Raw genomic sequence first — 21,526 nt, forward strand, 5'->3', positions numbered from 1 at the left:
GATTAGTGCATGGTGCATCGAGAGTTGCTTTGTTTGCATCTGCAGGCATCAAGGAGATGCTGCGATTGGTTGGCGTGAACGACTGGGTCTACTGGGCGAGTCACTACCTGAGCTCCTTTTTCATGCACCTGATCATCGTGACGCTGATGCTGCTGTTCTTGTGCGTCAAGCGTAACGAGGAAGGACGCGCCTTCATTCAGTTCAGCGACCCCTTGCTGCTGTTCGTCATACTGATGTTCTTCTGCAGCCAGTGCCACGTGCACGGCATGTTCCTGTCCTTGTTCTTCGCGAATCGTAAGTGAAGAGCGCCCCGTTTACCTGCTGTATTCGCAATGCCGACGAACTATAGGTGGCGCGCCGTGCTTTTCAAGACGGCGCCAGGAGGAGGGTCAACCCGTTTGTTAGCATAGGAACAGATAGGACGTGGGGACGTACGGCCCGTGCCACTTTCACCGGATGAAGTCATGAGCTGCGCTGAAATGGATATGAGACTAAAATACTTTCCCAAACCATGGAAAGTGCTAATTACTCGCCACCTAATTATTTGCTGCGGTGTGAAAGGTTATATTTCAGCTCCGTTACCGTACATAACGATGCTTTGCGAAATCCTGTACGTGCTACATAAAATTGCATGAACTAAAATTGACGTATGAGCTGAACGGCACTCCGAGATAGTACGTACCGAGCCTGCCTGACGGATTTGCGGCAGTACTAGTAGGCCGCCAGCGAGTAGCGCCATCGCCGCTGCACGGGACCACACGTTTAACGTGGTGATGGTTTGCAAACATAATACGCCGTCGTCATTACTTGCGCAGTCGGGAACGCGGAGTTACATCTTCAACGGAACACAAGCATTTAACATCAGGGGCGTAGCCAGAATTTTTTTTCAGGGGGGGTTCAGCCATACTTTATGTATGTTCGTGCGTGCGTTTGTATGTGCGCGTGTATATATATACGCAAGCAAAACTGAAAAATTTCGGGGGGGGGGGGGGGTTCAACCCCCAACCCCACCTCCCCCCCCCCCTGGCTACGCCCCTGTTTAACATCCCATTTAGTAGCGCATGTGTCGCAGCCATGTTGAGACTCCAGCCGTGTGCAATTCACTTCATTCGCATGTTGCAGGTTCGATCAGCACGATCGACACATGAATATTGAAAAGAATGCACACGTATACTTTTCGCAACGTCGAAGAAGTTAGCCGAGAGGCGTGGATTGTGGCCGTGACTGCACGTTCCATCTAACCATTTTGCTTCGCTGGTAGAGCTCGAGCGTGTTGGCGGCATGCGGCGCTCCATAATATCCACAATCGTGATACATGCAATGCACAAGAGGAACTATGCTTTTATTTTGATTTCGCTCAAGGATATTATACATTAAATACAAAGTGACTTACTAGCGTGAAGGAACATTAACGCACGAGCGGACGTGAAGTGCAACTCGCTCCTCGTGAGCCAGTAGCTGATTGTTAATCGTCGCTGTCACTCTCGATGCTTTCACAGTCTTATACGTCCAGTGAAAAATCCGGCAGGGTTCTGTTTGGTGTCGCAGAAGTCCGTGGTATGCCCGTGTCACTGGGGCGGACGTAACCCACGAGCCGCTTCGCCCTTCTCAGTATTTTGCCAGCGTCCGTGGTGTGCCCGTGTCATTGGGGCGCACGTAACCCACGAGCCGCTTCGCCCTCCTCAGTATTTTGCCAGCGTCCGTGGTGTGCCCGTGTCACTGGGGTGCGACCCACGAGCCGCTTCGCGCTTCTCAGTCTGGCAACAGACTTCTGCGACACTATCGTCGTCAAGGTGGTTTCTTTCAACATCACTGCTGAAAGCAATCTGAAGAATTTCCTCCGCCGAACGACTTCGACGACTCCGCGTCACATACGCGTCACCACGTTTACAATTAGAAAGACGTCTGGGCGCGGAAAACATAACATTTTGTTCTCAGACCGGTCAACAAGCAAATCGCTTGCAGTGTGCTGCCACCTATCAACAAACGTACAAAAACAAGCGGCGCAGCGGTGGCTATGAAACCCAACACACTGGCGAAGGACGGCGTGAAAAGCGTTCGCTCCACGAAAGGCGATGAGCAGACGCGTCCTCGAATGATTGAAACGTCGCTCGCGCGATTCGTAACAGCGCTTTGCTGACAAAAGATAGATGCCCTATTTTAATGTATCGCCAACTTGAGATCGCTCAGTTATACAAGAGCACATCGCGCGCCCGCGCGACCTACCGCGTACAGTATTACGGGACTCATGCACTACAAGAAACACTGACCAATGCTATATGCAAGTAAAACAGGGTGAGCTTCAACTGAATATGTCAGACGATAACATTTAACTAACGTACGTGGCTACTGAAAGCCTCGCGAAGCTGATAGTATGTGTACGCTGTGGGCTAGCATTGAAAGCGCGAGTTGCCACGTATTTTCACCAAAACTTCGTGTCTCGCAAGAACGAATCATATTTCTAGTGTCGCGGAGGGCCCGGTTTGTTCACTGATGCAGGGAACATGCAAAGTTGTAGTGTTCCTTTCTTGCCAACTGCGTTAACACTGAGGCTAGTACAGCCGAACAAGGAAGCGACTGCGTAGTGGTGCCATTTGGTCGTCTACTAACCCTCCTCGAGAGGACGCTCCTGAATTCCGCTTGGCGGCGCGACAGTCTATGGGCATTGCGAATAGTTTGCCTGTTGATCAAAGATGCACTGTGAAAGCTATCAGAAACTTAAAAGACTAATCGGCTTGCCTTTTTGTTGTGTAGCCTAGCGGCTACGGCGTCGCGATGCTAAGATGGAGAGCGTGGGTTTGGTTCCCGTCCAAGCGGCCGTCTGTCGGTAGCGTCAAAACGCAAATAACCGTGTGCTTAGATATGGGCGCACGTTAAAGAGGTCCAGCTAGGCGGTTAAAATTCATCCAGAGTACGCCCTCCCCACCAAGGAGTGTTTCATTATCATATCGCGGTTTTTGGACATAATTTTCAGAATTAAAATGTATTGTTTGGCAGCATTGTCGGGTTTCTCCGCATTACCGTAGGTTGTATGACTCATATAATACACTGATCTGAATTTACTTCAGGTCACGAATTTTTCGTTATGTTATTCTTGGTAGAGCAAGGAATTGTTAGTCTTACTTGGCAAGTCCTGCCTTTGCCGTCCCCCTACAAGCACTGTGCCAGGAGGGTTGTAAATGTAATTTAACGTTGAGTAGTCATGAGGTCATCATCAGCGTCGTTATTATATTTTTATTATTATTATTATTATTATTATTATTATTATTATTATTATTATTATTATTATTAGCGTCCATATCACGGCATGTATCAGCACAAGGTTCCGCATTTTCAATAAATCTGAAAGTAATATATATGCCTAATGCCTAAGCTGGCGGCTCGGAGGTGATTTGTCGGCCGCCTTGAGTTTCTGTCCGCATGTGAACTGATTGGAACACGGGCTGTTATGTCCCGTTGCGTGTTGCACACTCCATGATCAAGTAACAAGACTTTTCGTGTTGCCTGAAGCAAGACTATCTTGTTTATATGTCTTGGAAGAGGGCTCTGACAACCGGCCTCTGCAATGCAGCGCATTCTGCCGTCGCGGGTGCCCTGCTGTACTGGACGTGCAGCTGCGTGGTGCCGTTCCTGTTCCTGGAACACGCCGGGGGACAGGGTTACTACTACATCGCCCGCAGCGACAAGTTGTACACCTCCATCTTTCCCGGCATGAGCCTCCACTGGAGCTTTCGAGTGCTGGAGCGGTTCGAGAAGTTTGGTACGTCTAGTTTGGAAAGAACGAACACATCGATCCACGCGTCAGAACGCTACCTATCGGCAGGGCTTTTGAACAGAAAATATTACACGGTACCTTACACATTGGCCTTAAAGCTGTTTCGCATGCTACGATTGCAGCGGGAAAAAAATCACAGCATATCCATGGAGTGAATGATGATGAGTGGGCGAAGCTGCGGAGGTTCATCAGTAAACCGTGAATCTTCCGTGAATTCTGCCCAGTACATCATCACCGACGTGAGATCGGGCGCGTTTATACTAAAGGTTAGATGAGTTATGACGACTTGCAGCTCACTTCAATTTTACATGTACGCTGTGAATTTTCATTGTTTAGAACACCATTGCTTTAGAAAACATCTGGCGTCTTTCGTTAAGCAGCTGACGTCTTTTCGTTTTGCTTTAGAAACATCTGGCGCTCTTTCGTTTTGCTTTTACAAAACATCTGGCGTCTTTCGTTGGTTTATTTCGTCAATCAACGGCGTTTTGAACAAAATTTTTATTGTTTAATCACGCACAGGAGAAATCTCACCAGGCACTACCTTGGAGGTAAATAGTGGCTGCTAATGGGAATGAGAGACAGTAGAAGTCGGCTTTTAGCTAACACTTACACTTCTGCTTCTACTAACGTTTCCTACTGGAACATGCCAATGGCTGCTAATGGGGAATGAGAGACAGAAGAATTCGGCTTTTAGTTAACGCGCACGCTGCGAATTTTTTATTGTTCAACAACGCACAGGAAAAATCTCCAACCGGCACCACCTTGGAGGTCAAAGCGTAAGACTTGTTACGGACTACGACTACTACTACTACTACTGCTACTACTACGACGACGACGACTACGAGGGACGAACGGGTGCCGCCTTAAGGAGCTTCGCCCCTAAAAATCGCTCTGTTCGCTCTATTCGATCAACCGCTTATAATGACGGTTTCGCTTCACGCGGCCTGCGTATGGGCTGCGATTTTTGTTCTGGCCCCGCCACGGTTGTTCAGTGGTTATGGCGTTCGAATGCTGATTCGAAGGTCGCGGGATCGAATGCCAGCCGCGACGGCCGCGTTTTCGATGGAGGGGAAAATGCTCTAGACCCATGCACATACTTGGATTTAGGTGCTCGTTAACGAACCTCCGGTGGTCAAAATTTCCTGAGCCCTCGACTACGGCGTCCCTCATAATCATATCGTGGTTTTAGGACGTTAAACCCCAGATGGTACTATTATTATTCTTGTTCCGTGACTGTCGCGGCGCGTAAGGTTGTTCGCTGCCGTTCTTTGCGGCAAACAAGGCATAATTTTGAAATGTAATGTAAACGACTGTGCGTTATGATATTGCTGAGTTTTCATGGACGGCAGCGAAGAACACGCGTGTTTTGTCATTTAAGTTCACTTCCAATCTCAATTCTTTTCGAATTGCGCAACAGCGGCCATAGCCAAAACAAAACTCGTGGGCGCACCTCTGACGGCTCGGCCAGCTCGGCGTCAGCTCGACGGGTCCCGACCAAAAAAATCGCTTCGTTCTGCGAACAGAGCGACAGAATTTCGAACATCTTGGCCGCTCGCCGCTCACCGTCGCGGCGAGAGAGATCGGCCCTTTTTTTCTCTGCTAACGAATTCGCAGCCTGAAAGTCGATGTCTTTTGCGTCGTGCCAAACGGCCAATACGCGACGCAACGGCGAAAGCCGTCTTCTCTTTGTTCTCAGCCTATTGTATAAATCCTCCCCCTCCCCTGTCCCACCCCCCGAAAGCTTTCTGCACCTCACGTGGTTCTGCACTGCCTACGGAATCCACCAACCATTAACGAAGCGACGATGTCGTGTGATAACGTAGCAATTTTTGGCGACCACTCGGAGAAGGTCACGTGGAATTTCGGACTGAGTTTTGCGAGATCTTGCGAGAACTTACGAGAGTTTACAAGAGACCTTTGCGAGCGCTTACGCTCTCGCAGTTTCTCAGACGGCAATGAAAACATAGGCAATTAAAGCTCTCGACTTAAAATTTGGCGCGTGTGTAAAGCCTTGTCACATAGTCGCGGTGAAGAAGACCAGGACTAGCAGGCAAGAGGCGACGAGGAAGAAGTCTGGTTGCTGCTGGCGCTTCCGTCGCCATGTTTTAAGCGTCAGCTCACGCCTTCTGAATTCGCCTTTGAATAAGCCGCATTCATGTCTGTTTCCTTCTCGCGACGATGCTGTCCTGCAGTAATAGTGACGTTACAAGACGGCAATAACCAAAGCGTAAGCTGGAATTCACTATTAGGCGATGTATAGTTCTTGGCAGAACAAGCACTACAAGTTCAACGATAGCGGCGAGCTTGAGTCGTCGGTCATTGAGAATACGGCCAGCGGGTCCAGCTATGCATGCATTGTCGATTGTAGCACAATCATTGGTGTTCGCTTACATTCTGGAATAGAGAGCACTATTCGCGTCACGCATATAGTCTGATTAAAGGAAAGATTACTTCGCTATATAATCCGTGCTAATAACGTTCGCCTAATTTCCAATATATGCAATGCGTGTCTTGGCTGCGAGTGATAGCATTGTTTTTATCCGGCGCAAAGTGGCCACTACGAGAAGGTGAACTAGAGAATTCAAGAATTGACTGTTGTGCACAAGAGCAGAAAACGGATAAATATTTCAAGGCTGCCAACTGTATGCGCGAACATTATAATATTCGCCTGTGTTTTGTTCCGCTTTCACGTTTATTCGCGTCACCGTTCAATAAGAGTAAGCCCGGATCGTAATGAAGTTCCATGACTTTCATGAATGTCTGAGAATATGTTCGATGATTCGTTATACCGGGAGATCCCAAGTGTAGCATTCAAGGAACTGTGGCCTTAAGTTCTGTAATTAATTTACTAGAGTTAAGCTATACCATCTCTTCATTTCTCTTCGTGCGATGTCTCACAGCGTAATTCCGCACATCTATAAGCTCGGGCTGCATGTCTCTGCATGATAAATCTTTGAAGGAGTTTAAGAATTTACATTCTTCGCCATGTCATCCGCGAATACCTTCATCTCCCTTAGAAGCTCTCTAAAGCCCTATAAGTTCGTGTGGCGTTCAATAAAATAAATAAATAAATAAATAAATAAATAAATAAATAAATAAATAAATAAATAAATAAATAAATAAATAAATAAATAAATAAATAAATCCTCTCGTGTACGCTTCGCTATATATGTGCCCGCTCACCTATATAGAAGAGTAGCCCAAGCGCACGATTTTTGTTATTCATTGCCATCTGACGCCAAAGAATATTAATCGTTACAAGGAAAACACACTGTTTCTTGTGTGTGTGATTTAGGTGAGATGTAGAATTGATAACCTAAAGAAGAAATCAAAGTGGGAACCGAAGCATGCCAATGGTGGGAGCCGAACCAACAACCTGGGCAGCACACGTGCGCTGCACTACCGGTTGTGCTATTTACGGCAGTGACTGATAAGCTGTCAGGGCCGTGGAGATGAACAGAAGTTCAGTTATTTTTCTGTAGATCTCCCTGAAGACGCGAAAGAAAACCACCTTGGTCCCCCACGTCCACCAAAATAAGCTCTAGAGACGAATGTCATCCTCGAATCCAGAAACATCCAGAAACACTGAGGGGCTTGGGTACTGCGCTGGCACTTGGAAAATGTTCTCAGGGTGAACTCACAAGACCTCATATGCTCACTGCACACAAAGTCGCTCGTGGTAACAAAGTTACGCAGACAAAGGGAAAAAGAAACTCGGACGGGTGGCTCCCTAATGAGAAAAGTTTTCCACGATTACTACTCACAACTGGACACAGGAGAAGCAGACAGAGTACGGAGGCCTAACGTCGAACATCTGCGAGTCCTACAAGTTGACGCTACATAACGCTGCACTCGGTGATTAACCCGCGGTCCTTGAAACAGAAAACAGGAGCTGTAGATGGCCTCAGTCCTGGAATGCCCACAGGGCCAGAGGTAGGGACAAGGCCGAATACCGGAGGGACAAAACACACGAAGCCCAGCGATGGTCCGGCCGAGATCTGTCAATGCTTGCTCGCGCAGCAATTCGTAATGTTTCCTTGTATCGGGATTACGGCATGTTCTGCGACCGCTGTATTGTACACTCATGGGAGGAAGTCAGAGACTTCGCTGTTTTTCTTCTTTTGCATGACAATCACATTGGGAACGGGCTAGTCGAGACTTGTAATTGCTCGGGCGCTTAGGTGTCTGAACGCTAGCGCTCAAGCACACCTTTCTGTTCACTGAGTTTTTCTGTTCACGAGTTTTTCCCCGAACGGTCGTTTACAAGGACGTACATTGTGATTATTGAACTTGACAATCTTCGCTCATTTGTTCCAGTGTATGCTGAAGATGCCACCTGTACAGGTGGCGAAACGTCTATACCATTTTGTTAATATTTTTCTTTTCTTTTCTTTTCTTTAGTAGTTGACTTTTTCAGTTATGAATTCACGCGGCTTTTGGAGCAGTTTTGCGTTATTATGGAGACAGCTCTCATCCGTTTCGGAGCGCCTATTTCCGGATGCAGTTGTCGGCAGCTTAATCACATTCGTTGCAGCTTCTTAAGGAGAGTTGCAATACTTTTATATTACTGTTAAAGCGAACCAGGCACGCAAACTGTGAAAAGAAGAAAACAGCGGAAAAGTGCGCCGGCTCTCAACTGCAGTCGTTGTCTCTGTCCCTGGTACTGTTCAATGATAATGTTACAACGCCAGTTACCTGATTGCCCGTGATTTTGCATTACAACGTACCATAAGTGCGCTTTTTACGCGATTTGTCTTTTCGTACAATTTTATCGCAGTCAACATAAGCTCAAGTTCCCTTCCTTGCGTCAAACGCATTTGTCTAAGAGTAGGTCAGAAGAAGCACGTGTTTTCTGATAACTGCTCGCTTGAATGACATCATAAAGATAAAGAACCTGAGGGACCAAAACATTTTTATTTCAACTGCGTGAATTTCGGCTATCACGGCACCTCAGGATGAGGTTAGGAAAAACCACCGGGACAATGCATACGCCGATGCCTTCAACAAATTCATTTTACGTCTGTACTTACGCAAAAAACTCAAACATTCCCACTATCACTGACCTCAACTAGATACCCAGTCGACTTACCCTGGAAGGCGTAATGACTATTGTAAAAAAATCGACTGATCCTACGCAACATTGGAGTGGATTTTATGCCAAGTAGACGGTGGAGTAGCTTCCTGTGCCGCATTTTCTGCTTCTAGTCAAGCGTTACAAGGTGGATCGACGTCTTGTGTAAATTCAGTAATTATGGCCATATCGCGTGCTTACCAGGCACGTCGACTACACTCTGTGCTTCAAACTCCTTTGGGAAAGGCGCTATACAGGCATCATGTGAGGGCAACTTGTGGCAGCAATGTTAGCTATCCGCTTTTATAACAATGTAATAAACGTTACATATATATACTCCTATGACTGAGCAAGCTATAGCCAAGCGCTGCTCCACCCCGGAGGAATACGCCAATGACTGCCACTTATGCTGTGCACATCATAGCGCTCAGATCGTACTTGAGTGTATTGCATGCGTCGCTTTTATCGAAACGAAGTGTAAGCAGCTCTCGTTGGTGTATTCCTGCGGGAACGAGCAGCGATGTACAATAGCTTCCTCAGTCACAGGAGCACGATGGTATAAATACAAAAATCGTCGTATTAAGTATACTTTCTAGTTTAATCCGGTAAGATATCTTCAACCAATCATTATGCATTTTTACACTTCCGCTCGACTTTAGGTTCCTCCTATCTTCAAGTAAGAAGAAAAGTAGCTTGAATAATTATACCAAACCATATCCTTCAAAAGCGTCCACTGTAAAATAGTTGAACACATGATTGCATCCATAATCCCGCAGATTTATAAAAAAAAGTCTATTTTTTCTAACCAACACGCTTCAAGAACAGGCCTGTTGCGCGAGACCCAACTGTTAGAATTCACCCATGATCTGTTCGGAAACATTCACGATAACACTCAAACTAGCGACACGAATGGGGACTTCTGGGAGGCATTACACCATGTCGTACATTCCCTCTGCTAAACTACCATCACTCAACGTATATTCATTTGCAGTATTTTGACTTGGATGCTTCATTTTCTTACTGAAGTGATGCTAACAATGTGGCATCCATACCCGCCACGGTAGTATACTGGTTATGAGGCTCGACTGCCGACGCGAAGGTCGCGGGATCGAATCCCGGCAGCGGAGGCCGCATTTTGATGGAGGCGAAATGCTGGAGTTAAAGAACACCAGTTACTCAAAGTTTCCAGAGCCCTCCACTACGGCGTCCCTCATAATCTCATTGTGATTTTCGGACGTAAAACCCAACAATTATTACTACGTTCTCACTGATCCTATCTGACGTCATTTCTAGTGTTGCGCAAATTAGTGTCCTCGGTACATTACTATTACTTTTCTATATTAATAATCTACGGCCTGCTGTATCTACTAGTCCTTTGTTTGCCCACGAATGCAGAACTGCCACCTAATTATGACTCACACATACAATCTCGATCTCCGACATGATCCAGGCGTAATCATACAACGCTGGTGCTCGCGGTAGCACATGGCTGTGAAAAGTGACAGATGAAAACTAATGACGTTCTGCCCAAAAAAATCTGATTCAACTTGCAACTACTCTCTCAGCAGTCATAACGTCATATCGCTAACGCCTACCTACGAGTACAGCCGTCATTTTTAGGAAACTGAACAGGCTAGCGCGGTGCAAATAGCCTCGTACCGCACATATGGCGCTGCGCAGTGGCGAAATGTGGATTTAAATGGAGAGAGAGGTGCCATTCGTTTTATTGCCTGCACCCATTCTTGCAGTTCTTTTTTGCCACTGTATGCTGTTGTGACAGCAACAATCTGAAGCTGTGATAGGAAAAATGCTTCGAAATGTCCCAACAAAAGACGGATATCAAAAAGAACGCGTAAAATAAAGACAAACACATTCGTGACGGGAGTGTATGCAGTAGAATGAATGATACCACCATCTCCTTTTATTTTCACATTTCGCCATGGCACCGCGCCACATATGCGGTACGAGGCTATTTGCTACGCGCTCGCGTGTTCCCTTTAATAATAATGACGGCTGTGCATCCGCATTACCTTAATATCTTTTTTGGGTTGACACTCAGTGATACCACAAATCCATTACCTACCCTCGGGCACCTGAAACAAAACCTTCACTCTAAAAAGACGGGGTGTGCAAACACGGACACAAGAAAAAAGTCAGGACACCACAATACGTCCTGACTTCTTTCTTGTGTCCGTGTTTGCGCGCCCTGTCTTTTTAGAATGAAGGCTTAACAACTAGCTCAGCTCTCTGTTATTCTAAGACCTCCACGCGACGCCATCCGGAGAAACCATAACGGAGAAATCAACTTATTAGGCGTTCGTTCGTCCGCGAGTGTGAATGTATACATCGTTCATGTGGTCATCCCGCCAAGCCTATATCTCATAGCTTATTAGAATCGGTGCGAGACCGCACGGCACATCTCGTAATACTAATAATTTTCGGGCTTTTATGTGCCAAAACCACGATATCATTGCGAGGGACGTCGTAGGGGAGGGGAGATAGATAGATAGATAGATAGATAGATAGATAGATAGATAGATAGATAGATAGATAGATAGATAGATAGATAGATAGATAGATAGATAGATAGATAGATAGATAGATAGATAGATAGATAGATAGATAGATAGATAGATAGATAGATAGATAGATAGATAGATAGATAGATAGATAGATAGATAGATAGATAGATAGATAGATAGATAGATAGATAGATAGATAGATAGATAGATAGATAGATAGATAGATAGATAGATAGATAGATAGATAGATAGATAGATATAAACGGCCAAAGTGCCTGTAGTTCGCCAAGAAATGCTTCGCACTTTAAAAAAATGTCCGTGCGTGCAAATACTTTGCCCTAGAATCATGCCATTTAAGCATTTATTTACTGCTAAAAATTTTGCGCCTTTATTTTGTAAGTAAAAGCACGCCGTCATTATTACTGCAAAGTTGTTCAGTGACGTTTTCTTCGCGGAGAACGTTGACGATGAAATCGATCAATTTTATTTGACTGTCCCACTGCGAAAAAAAGTAGCTTCCCAATGTGCCACAGAGTCAGAAGCCATTACGCGTAACTATACAGGCAACTTTAGGAAGTACTGCGAAGGTACAGCGCATTTGTGCAAATTATTCTCGTTAAAATTAAATCAGTACTTGAAGTAAAATTGTTGTTTCGGCTAGAACTTTTATGTGAAATATAAATATGAGCTTTACAAAGTTGCTATTGTACGTTCCAGCTGCGAATGTGCGCTAATTAAAATTTCTGATTATGGAGTAACGCCAGAAGTAACGTTCGTTACCTTTTTTCGGTAACGGTAACGGTAATGCGTTAACTTTTTTTGTGGGTAACGTAGGGCGGTAACGCGTTCCTTTTTCTTTAGCATAACGAGTAACGTATTTAGTTACTTTTTTATCGGTAACGCATACAACACTGGTTGCATTAGCTCACCGAACATATATAGTGGACACAGAGAGAGCATCGTCGAGATCGTTCCTGCTCACATCCGCGCAGAGTGCTTGCCTATTTGTTGATAACGGTATACGATGCTACGCTGTCGCAGTGCCCCATGGTGCCAACTGGCTGAACTTCTACGACCGCTTCGCCACGCCCGACAACGTGACTCTCGCGGAAATCGTCTTCGTGGGCTTCATGTTCGATTGCTTTCTCGGCGTCCTCATATGGTACTTGGACAACGTCATCTCCTTCGGTCCAGGCATCCCAAAGTCCTACCTGTTTCCGTTTAAGGTGAGGGCTGTGCTCGCGTCGGGTGAATGCGTTATTAAAGTGCCGTGCGCTGTCCTCATAGAATGTTAGAAATGCAGGAGCAGTGCGCCTCAGACGCGCGCTTGCAATACCTTTGCCTTAGACTGCTGTATCGAGGCGAAGTGGCGCGACGTATATTGTAGCTGTTCCACTCTGATTCTATTTGACGCATTTCAGTCATCTTGAATCAAAGTACTGGGTGGAGACACAAACGCCAGAGATGCGATCAGTCCGTGAGTAAGGGTGATCGTATATGTCAGTCAACACTTTGATTAAAGTGCTATCTAGCATTTACACGACAATATAATAAGCATCTCGTTACAATGCAAGGGCGTTCGCTTGCATAACTGCACCTTTCCCGATGAAACGAGTTCATATTATATATTTGTCACTTTTGGGACAGATGAGCTACTGGATACCGACCATAACGACGGCACCACCGCCATCTAGGACGCCGGGAGAGATGAACAACTTTCAAAATGAGCCAATGGACCAACCGGTGACCATCAACCTCGTCCGCAGCAGCAAGGTATGGGCAGTCAACGCTAAAGCTTCGCGCCCAGCATAAACGGCGACACAACACGCAGCTTGCAGCAACCAGTTGAGATAGTTTTCAGGAGCGTGTCCGCAAATATGCGCTCATTTTGAGGCCAGCTGCTGACCTGACGGTAATGGCAAAGTGCGTGGCCGTGAACATAGCTTCGCGCGATGAATGAATGATATGCCCAGCGATGAATTATATGCTCAGCGTCAGGATTGGTTGATATTTCGTCTAACGAACAGCTGTTACGTAATAGTCTTGTATTTGTATCGGGCCTGCAGGTTTACCGTGCAAATGTTCGTCGCCGACGACAGAGAGGGACAAGCTCTAGTGTCCTTAGCCCGTAAGCGCACACGCACACAAAACAGTCTAGCGCAAAATATGTTAGTAAGAATACGTTTTAGCCAATCCTGATATGGGACATCCGACCAATGGCCAGCCGACCATATAAGCCAGCCAAGCAATGACAAAAAAGTCACAGTTTCGCCGCAAGGGCGAAGCAATGAATGCGATAGCAAGAAAAGTGGCCCGGGGTGGACGCGCTGCTACGCTGCAGAAACATCTGCCCCCCGGCAGCAACTACCGCGCGAGCAGACAGCGGAAGGGCAAGGTTCTCCCTGTGCAAATATTAGCAGAAGCGAGCGAGCTGGCCGACGACTTTTAAATGCGCCCGTTAAATTGCGCTCCTCGGTCCATCTCGCTGGTAATGAAGAAACGCTTATAAGCGCCTGCCGTCTCCGAGTATTGCGGTAATGGGTGTGTATATAATGCTCGCCGTTAGCTACCTGAAGGATCTGCGTTTTGTGGCGTAGTGCTTAGCGCCACGCGCTGCGGAGCGACAGGTCGCTGGTTCGATTCAGCGCTTCGGAATCATTTTTCTGAATTATTTTTCTTTGGGACTTTTATATATATACACATACTTATACATATACGGTGCATGACGGCGGCGACGGCGACGGCAAAAACCAGCCGAGACTGTTCATATAATTGCTATCGCAATAAAAAGCCCTTACCAAAGAAACCTCTTGCGAATTCCGCGCCTCGTCTATTGTCGTCGTCCACGTTCGACTTCCTCTTCATTAACCCTACGGTTATCGTTCAATGTGCGTCTTGATATTTTTCCGGCCTATCTCTTGTGCGCGGTAGCGAATTTGTTTGCCCATTGAAATGCCGTATGGGGTAGCCTGTTTACCCAACGGCTGCCAGTCGAGGCACGATTTCGAGCTATCAGGGAAAGAAGAAAGCTGCAAGGCGATTAGCGATGCGCTATATACGAAATACTGGAAGTTTTTCCGCACTATCGAGTCGCCCCAGACCAGACAGTCGACCTTTCACTTAAAGGGACCGACAACTGATTTTTCTCTACACAGTTTTTTACGGTGCGACAGGAAGCTCACCCTTCGTAGCGTTTGTAGCTGCAGTGGTTTATCCGAAAAGCACGTAGTTATTTTATAAGCAGTAGTTTTCGATCTAAAAGGCTCCAAACACGCATGGAGGCTTGCTCCAGCAACGCTGAGAATTGATAGCGATGCCGCTAGCCCTTGTGAAAGCTGTCGTTGTTCTGCTTTCGCAGGAGTTACTGTAACTATGCTTAACCACCTTTATTTTGAGCTTTCCAACTATCTTTGAAAATAGTAAACTGTTACAATGACATGTGTTGCTTTATACACCTTCCCGGTATTTGTACAGCGTTGTGTGCGCCTGCGCCCAAGGTTGCCTGCGCTTGTGTCATGGATGGCTTGTCCCGGAGTCGTTACTCTCTCGATACACGAGCCAAGCCAAGTAATTGAAAACGTAACTGTGCATATGCACGGCCGCACCGAGTAGCAGCGCGCGTCGTTTCTGAGACGAAGTGTAGGTTGCAAAACTATGTCGCTCCAAAATCTTAGCGACCCGGAAACTGCGTGCGCGGTTGCATGAGCACGCTGAAAAGTTGCTCAAGACGCGCTGACGAGCATGGGAATTACGTCACGCGAAGGCAGCGCCACTTTATTGCATACTACTAACACAGGCCTATATGTACATTATTATGGAGTAGTACCTTTTAATATAAAGAAACGAACAATATTTCAATACTAACAAAAAAATCGTCGACCGCGCACAGTAATCAACGGTCACGTGGCAGTCTTCATCGGTTCATTCATGTTTTTGCCGCCAGAGGCGCCACAGGTCATTTTTCGCGACTTTCAATTAAGAAATAAAAATATAAATCCATCTCTCACGAAAAAAACAGGGTGGTTTGAGTCAGTGCGACGGACAATCTTTACATCAGTGGAGTCAACTCATTTCATATTCTGGGCAGTTGTCGGTCCCTTTAACGGCACCGTTGATGTTATAAGGAACTTTAAGGCAAACGACTGCTGATTGCGTGCCCTTGCTTCCCCACCAGCAGTGATGTCCGTCATTTTGTGCGGGTGAAATGAAACTGCGTCGAGAAGAGTACATGAAATATACTTTGTGCTTTTTGCTGCTTTATCAACCTTTTTTTTCGTTCCTATTATAATATTTCTTAGAAAGAGCATACGAAATCCAGATTTAGAAAATACCGCTGTTTCAGGCATTCTACGTTCTTAGGATAAAATGAAATCTAGCCATACAGTATTCGGTTACTACGTCGCTTGTTGTGCACTGCGTGGAACAGTTACGTATGCCACTCGGCAAAATATAGCTTTTCACCTCGTAACAATTAAGTGAAACAAGGTTGTAGAACCAAGACGTTCTATTAGCGACATGGGGGATAGTGGTCAAATTAATGCATTGTCCGCACGTAATGTGAGTATGTACTAGCTTTTGCATAACACATGCAGCCGTGGAGCATCACTCCATTTGGCACATTATGACCGTGAGGAATTAAGCCTCTCTTACTGATGTATACGCGTCATAAAGCGTTAGTTTTCGGGGTAGCGCCCATTTGCCCTATGGCCGTCACTAAACTGTTACAGAATAGGGCTGTCTACACAAGGCGTGTTTTCCTATTCGATCAAGAAATTGTATTCAGCCTAATACGCCGTTTGAATGGTACAGGTGATGGCTCCCTTAGGTTGCCACATGCACTGCATATTTCAAGCCCCTATGGGCGGTAGCGGGTGATGACCATTTTGGTGGACCCAGAGTTTGGTGCTCACAAACGCAGGACTACGACGGCGTCGTGGCTGTCGACGATGTCTGCCTGCGCATTTTCGACAACCAGATAACGGTGCTTCTGGGACATAACGGTGCGGGCAAGTCGACGCTTCTCAACATGGTCACCGGTCAGTATACGTCATAAAGCCGTATGACGACGCACTGTCAGCGGCTAGACGTTGCGTGCGCACCTTCGTTGAGACAGACTAGTGATATTGTAGTTGCCCGTGCGATACAGGTGCACTCTATGAAAAAAAAGATTGTCTGTTACCCTTTTTGGTGAGCCCTGTCTGACCGAATGTATAACACTCTTTAAGATGTACGTTAACCTTCTTTTGAAGACAGGGGCGTAGCCCCTGTCTTGAAAAGAAATTTTTCAATTTTGCTTGTATATATATACACGCCATAGGTCAGCAAACTCGCTCATGAGTCGACTCACTCAAACTCACTCAGACTCAGATCGAGCCGTGAGTCTGAGTCTGATTGAGTCCGGGTGAGTAACGGGACTCAGTCCGAGTGAGTCCGGTTATGAAAAATTTTAGTGAGTCTGAGTCCGAGTGAGTCCGGTTGAGGAAAATTTCAGTGAGTCTGAGTCCTAATGAGCCCTAAGCGCAAAATACATTTATTGAGTGAGTCTGAGTGAGCTCAGCACTATGGTTCTATCTAAACAACTTCAGCATTAATATTAGTCTTATGTCGGCTCACGTTTATACTCCCTGCGATCACACACACTTCAAAACACTAGTGTTATATGCCAGCTCAATATTTATTGATCAGAGGCGTGAGTTACTGAGCGAAGGGTGGGGCAGGTTACTACCTCCCCCTCTCCCCCCCGCAATCTCTTTCACAGGTAGTTCTTCATAAAAATATCTCGTATGAATCATCTCTTTCCATAATGTCTTTACTAGATTGTAAACACTGATAACTCATATTTGAAGGTACGAGATCAAAAGGCGCCGAGTAGACCACCATTTATGCGACATATTGGCGGTGACACCATGGTTGAAAAAGCTAATTATGCATTCACGGACTCACGAGTGAACTCACTCAGACTCAGATATAGCCGTGGGTATGAGTTTGAGTGAGTCCGAGTGAGTAATATTTTGGCGAGTTTGAGTCCGATTGAGTCCAGCTAAGAAAAATTTTTAGTGAGTGTGAGTCCGAGTGAGTCCGGTTGAGGAAAATTTTGCTGAGTCTGATTCCGAGTGAGCTCTAAAGGCAAAATATATTTCATGAGTGAGTCTGAGTGAGCTCCACATTTTTTGGCGACCTATGATACACGCGCACATACAAACGCGCGCAGGAACATACATGAAGTATGGTTGAAACTCTCCCCCCCCCCCAAAAAAATTTCTCGCTACGCCCCTATTTGAAGACCATTATACTCTCGTCGGAGAGCCCGGAGAGGCACGACTCTCCGAAAGGGAGTTAGTGTGTATACGATAGCTATATACGTGGCATCTCAGCCCTCACGAAAAGAGGTAACAGCTCATCTTTTTTCGTTGTGTGTATGAAGGAGCGTACTGTAGAGGATGATGCAATTTGTGCTTCGGAGTGACTGTTGAACGAAAATAGGTGAAATAGTTTAGACAAAATTGCAGCTCGAGTAATGCTGTCAATTCTCTCTATAGGTCAGTCATGGTGAACAGCGCTCTTTAAAGTCTGTTAAGCGAAGGGTACTCTTTCAGAGTATTCGCAACCAAGACACACAATGAATTTAGCTCCAAGGAACGTCGTAGGATTGAATGTTACCGCTCCAGGGCCTTGGAATACGTGTAATTCTTGTTTCTTTAGCGAACTCCTTGCGATGATTTTGCTGCCGCCATTTTGCGCAGGCTTCCTGCCCTCGAGCTCTGGAGAGGTGCTGGTGAATGGCTACGACATCATGACCTGCACCCGCGACGCCCGTCGAAGCATGGGGTACTGTGCCCAGTACAACGTGTTCTTCGAGGACCTGACCGTCGAAGAGCACGTCATGTTTTTCGCTATAGTAAGCATCGACAATTCCTCTTCGCGGACTTGTTGCTCTGAGGTTGAAGAAAGCGACCGCTAAAACATTCCTATTGAGTTTTCTTTATTAACTCCTTTGTTATGGTGCGTTTGAAGTATTGAATCAACTCGATAAACGTAGGACAGCCTAACAAGGACGCATGTGAGCGATGAGAAGCATATGAAACAAGCCCTATAGCAAAAATACTGCTTCAGCACTAATCCACGAAGCTTTTGGTACCACCCTCTCAAAGAACGTAAAACTGCGCTTAGAACCAGGTGTCAGACAGTTGCGTTTTTGTGTATATCATCAAAGGAAGCATCTGAGCAAAGGTAAACAGCACTGTGGGAAATGTCTTGGGAGTCCTGCTCAAGAAGTTGTTGCTTAAATTGCTTGGACAGGTAGAAAACCAATTTCAGGAAACACTAACGCGACTACAGCCGCCCGGTTTTCCATGTATGTGTTTCTTTCATGCAATTCTTCTTAGCGGCGTTCATGCCTTATAGCAAGTGCCGACTAGGCCATCAGGTGGCCAGACGTTACGCCTTTGACCAAGTCTATATGAACATGTCAACGTGTACTTCAGAGGTGGTGCATAATCGGTGTAGATTATCGTCCAGCGTTCGACCCTTCACCAGCGAAACTCCCGCGGTGCTCTATAGCGTCTATAGCCATGACGTCACACTGATTAGAGCAACATCGCGCCCGGCTCCCCGTATAGTGTGTAGCTGCGAATACCCGCAGCAGCGTTCAGTGGGAACGGAATGCAACAGCGCTCGTGTTCTACGCATAAGCATAATACAATGTACGGAACCCTCCGTGAAGAAGCGCATTCACGTTCGGCGTTTCGACGCGTTGAGTAAAGAGCGCATTGTTTACTACTGCAGTCTTAAACAAAATATGATTTCGAATAAAACATCGTCCAAAATTAAGTGAAGTGGTCGTTCTCCTATGAAGCGGCCGAGACAACAGCAATCCACCGCCACGAGCAGGCATGAAGCTTTATCACAAAGGCAAAAACCATAAAAAAGGAGACTATACTGTCTGTTCCACGTTTTCCTTAAAAACCTAGTAATCGCATCGAAAGCTTCCCGTGGCGTAAAATATTGGTTAACCGTCGGCGCCGTCGGATGATGTCAAGCACTTATGAGTGCTGCGAAGTACAACGCGTGTATAGCCATTATTTTCAGCGTGCTAGCATTGGAGATGTATACAGTATTGTAATGAAAAAATGTTCAGCGTCCCGGCTCATGTATCGGAGATATGGGCTTCGGAATTCGGCGCGGCATTATGAAAAGAGAACTTTGTTAGTTTTAGCCGCTAACGTTCAGCCCTTTAGCGCTAAATGGGCGCAAAATTTCTTTTCGGAAAATGCTCCACTCGCTTCACGGTGACTTAGAGCTCCTTGAGTGCTCCTTTAAAGTGGTCCTGCAACACAGTTTGAACATAGTCAGAAAAACCTGCCGATTGGTAATCGAGGCTCCCTCGAATGTGAGCCAAACATCGCAGCGCAGCACGCGGCATGGAACTTACAGTTAAATTCCATAGTCAGCTAGAAATCGCTCGCACTTCTCTCGACAAATTCCATATACGCAAAATCAAATGCGCCAAACACCCAAAAGCACGTGGGCATCAGTATTGGCTGATATGGGCATCGTCAGTTACCGCGGTCATCGCGGTGTGCGTCAAGCGCCCGCGCCGCGCTCTACAGTGCTAGAACTACACAACAGAAGCACGCCAGCGCACCGCGCTTTCGAAGAAAACGGGAAAAGGGCTCTACGTCATGACGCGCGCTCACGTACGGACGTAGCTTCTCGCCCTCCTGCCGTCCCACCTTTGTGTGGCTTTCAGTGCGCTCGCTGGGATAACAGGAAAGAGAAAGCGCTCAGAGCGTGCGACATATCCCTGTAACTTCACATGTACTTAACGGATTCCCAAGAACTGTTGCGGCAGTTCAATTCCTGAGGCAGTAAATTCCGATAGTGAGGTCTTTCGATTATTACTTGGGTAAGTGTTGCAGGGCCCCTTTAATGCACTATACATGGAGTCACCGTTGCTTTATTTCATGCTGCATCGAGATTTGACGGTGTAAATGGCACGCATACGGAAGTGTGTCAGCATCGTGAAATAGAGATTATTAATGAGCTCAGAAGATACGTGTATACGCTCTCACTGTCGCTGCTCGCCTTAGTTCGGCATTATTCGAGCGCCGCTTTCCAGGCTCGTCACCTTGAGCGTATACCTTCTCGCAGGTAAAGGGTGTTCCCCTGAATAAAGCACGGCAGGAGGTGTTCAACTTATTGCAGGACACAAGCCTGTACGAGCATCGCACCGTACTCGCCGTCAACCTCTCGCCTGGCCTACAGCGCCGCCTCTGCACAGCGTTAGCCATCGTGGGAAGGCCCAAGGTTTGTTCGCAATGCACAACTCGCTGCAGGAGTCGAACTAACGAATCTTCGTGATCGTGAGTGATCTAAATATGTCGGCCGCATTCGCTCTGAAATAACCCGCCGCGGTGGTGTCGCGGTTATAGTACTTACTGCCGACCCGAAGGTCGCTGGATCGAATCCCGGCATCGGCGGCCGATTTTCGATGGAGGCCCAATGAGAAAACGCTCTTGCGCTTATTAGATTTAGGCGTACGTTAAAGAACACCAAGTAGTCGAAATTTTCGAAGCCCTCCATTACGGTGTCTCTCATAATAATATCGTGGTTTTGGGACGGAAAAGCCCAATAACTATTATTCGCTCTGGAATGACAAGCATCAGGACAGGCTGGAATTTTCTCTTACGTACAATTCTTGCGTAAAAATGTTCTTTGCGAATCGAAACCAGTTTGCCGACGCTTGGTTTTGAAACTGATGTAGGTTGCTATGTGCTGCAAAAAGCTAGCATACAGATAGCCGGAACACGATCGATACGCTATTAAGAGATTTACCGCAGAATAAGATTAACATTTCCAGCCACTTTCGATAGTACCGGGAAAACGTCCAATCCGAATTCACTAAAAAGTCGCGTATAGTTTCGCTAGATAACGATATCGCGAGCGTTGGCAACGGGAAATCGTACGAAACGGGAACGTATCAACGAGGCTCTACTGTATGAGTTTATGCTACAAGGTTTCAGTGATAAAGCATTGACATAACGTACGCAGCCAACCCATACATTTAAATGAACTTCTTAAAAAGGGTGTTTTAGCGAGACGATGTCGTGAATACCAGCCCAGGTTATGCCTTCTTCGATAATGTTAATTCGAAGCAAG

General features: G+C 46.4%; 1 protein-coding gene across 1 annotated transcript in view; it reads left to right on the top strand.

Annotated features, from left to right (window-relative positions):
- LOC119381913 (phospholipid-transporting ATPase ABCA3-like) overlaps positions 1-21,526 on the top strand; it is an 81,834-nt gene that overhangs the window by 35,897 nt on the left and 24,411 nt on the right. Inside the window, exons 7-13 of the mRNA XM_037649663.2 lie at positions 46-294; positions 3,572-3,760; positions 12,410-12,594; positions 13,016-13,141; positions 16,287-16,404; positions 18,112-18,266; positions 20,519-20,674. Of these exons, the coding sequence (XP_037505591.2) occupies positions 46-294; positions 3,572-3,760; positions 12,410-12,594; positions 13,016-13,141; positions 16,287-16,404; positions 18,112-18,266; positions 20,519-20,674 (1,178 nt within the window). The remainder of the gene's footprint in view (positions 1-45; positions 295-3,571; positions 3,761-12,409; positions 12,595-13,015; positions 13,142-16,286; positions 16,405-18,111; positions 18,267-20,518; positions 20,675-21,526) is intronic.

Source organism: Rhipicephalus sanguineus, chromosome 2, assembly GCF_013339695.2.
Source record: "Rhipicephalus sanguineus isolate Rsan-2018 chromosome 2, BIME_Rsan_1.4, whole genome shotgun sequence".
In the NCBI taxonomy this organism is placed as follows: domain Eukaryota; kingdom Metazoa; phylum Arthropoda; class Arachnida; order Ixodida; family Ixodidae; genus Rhipicephalus; species Rhipicephalus sanguineus.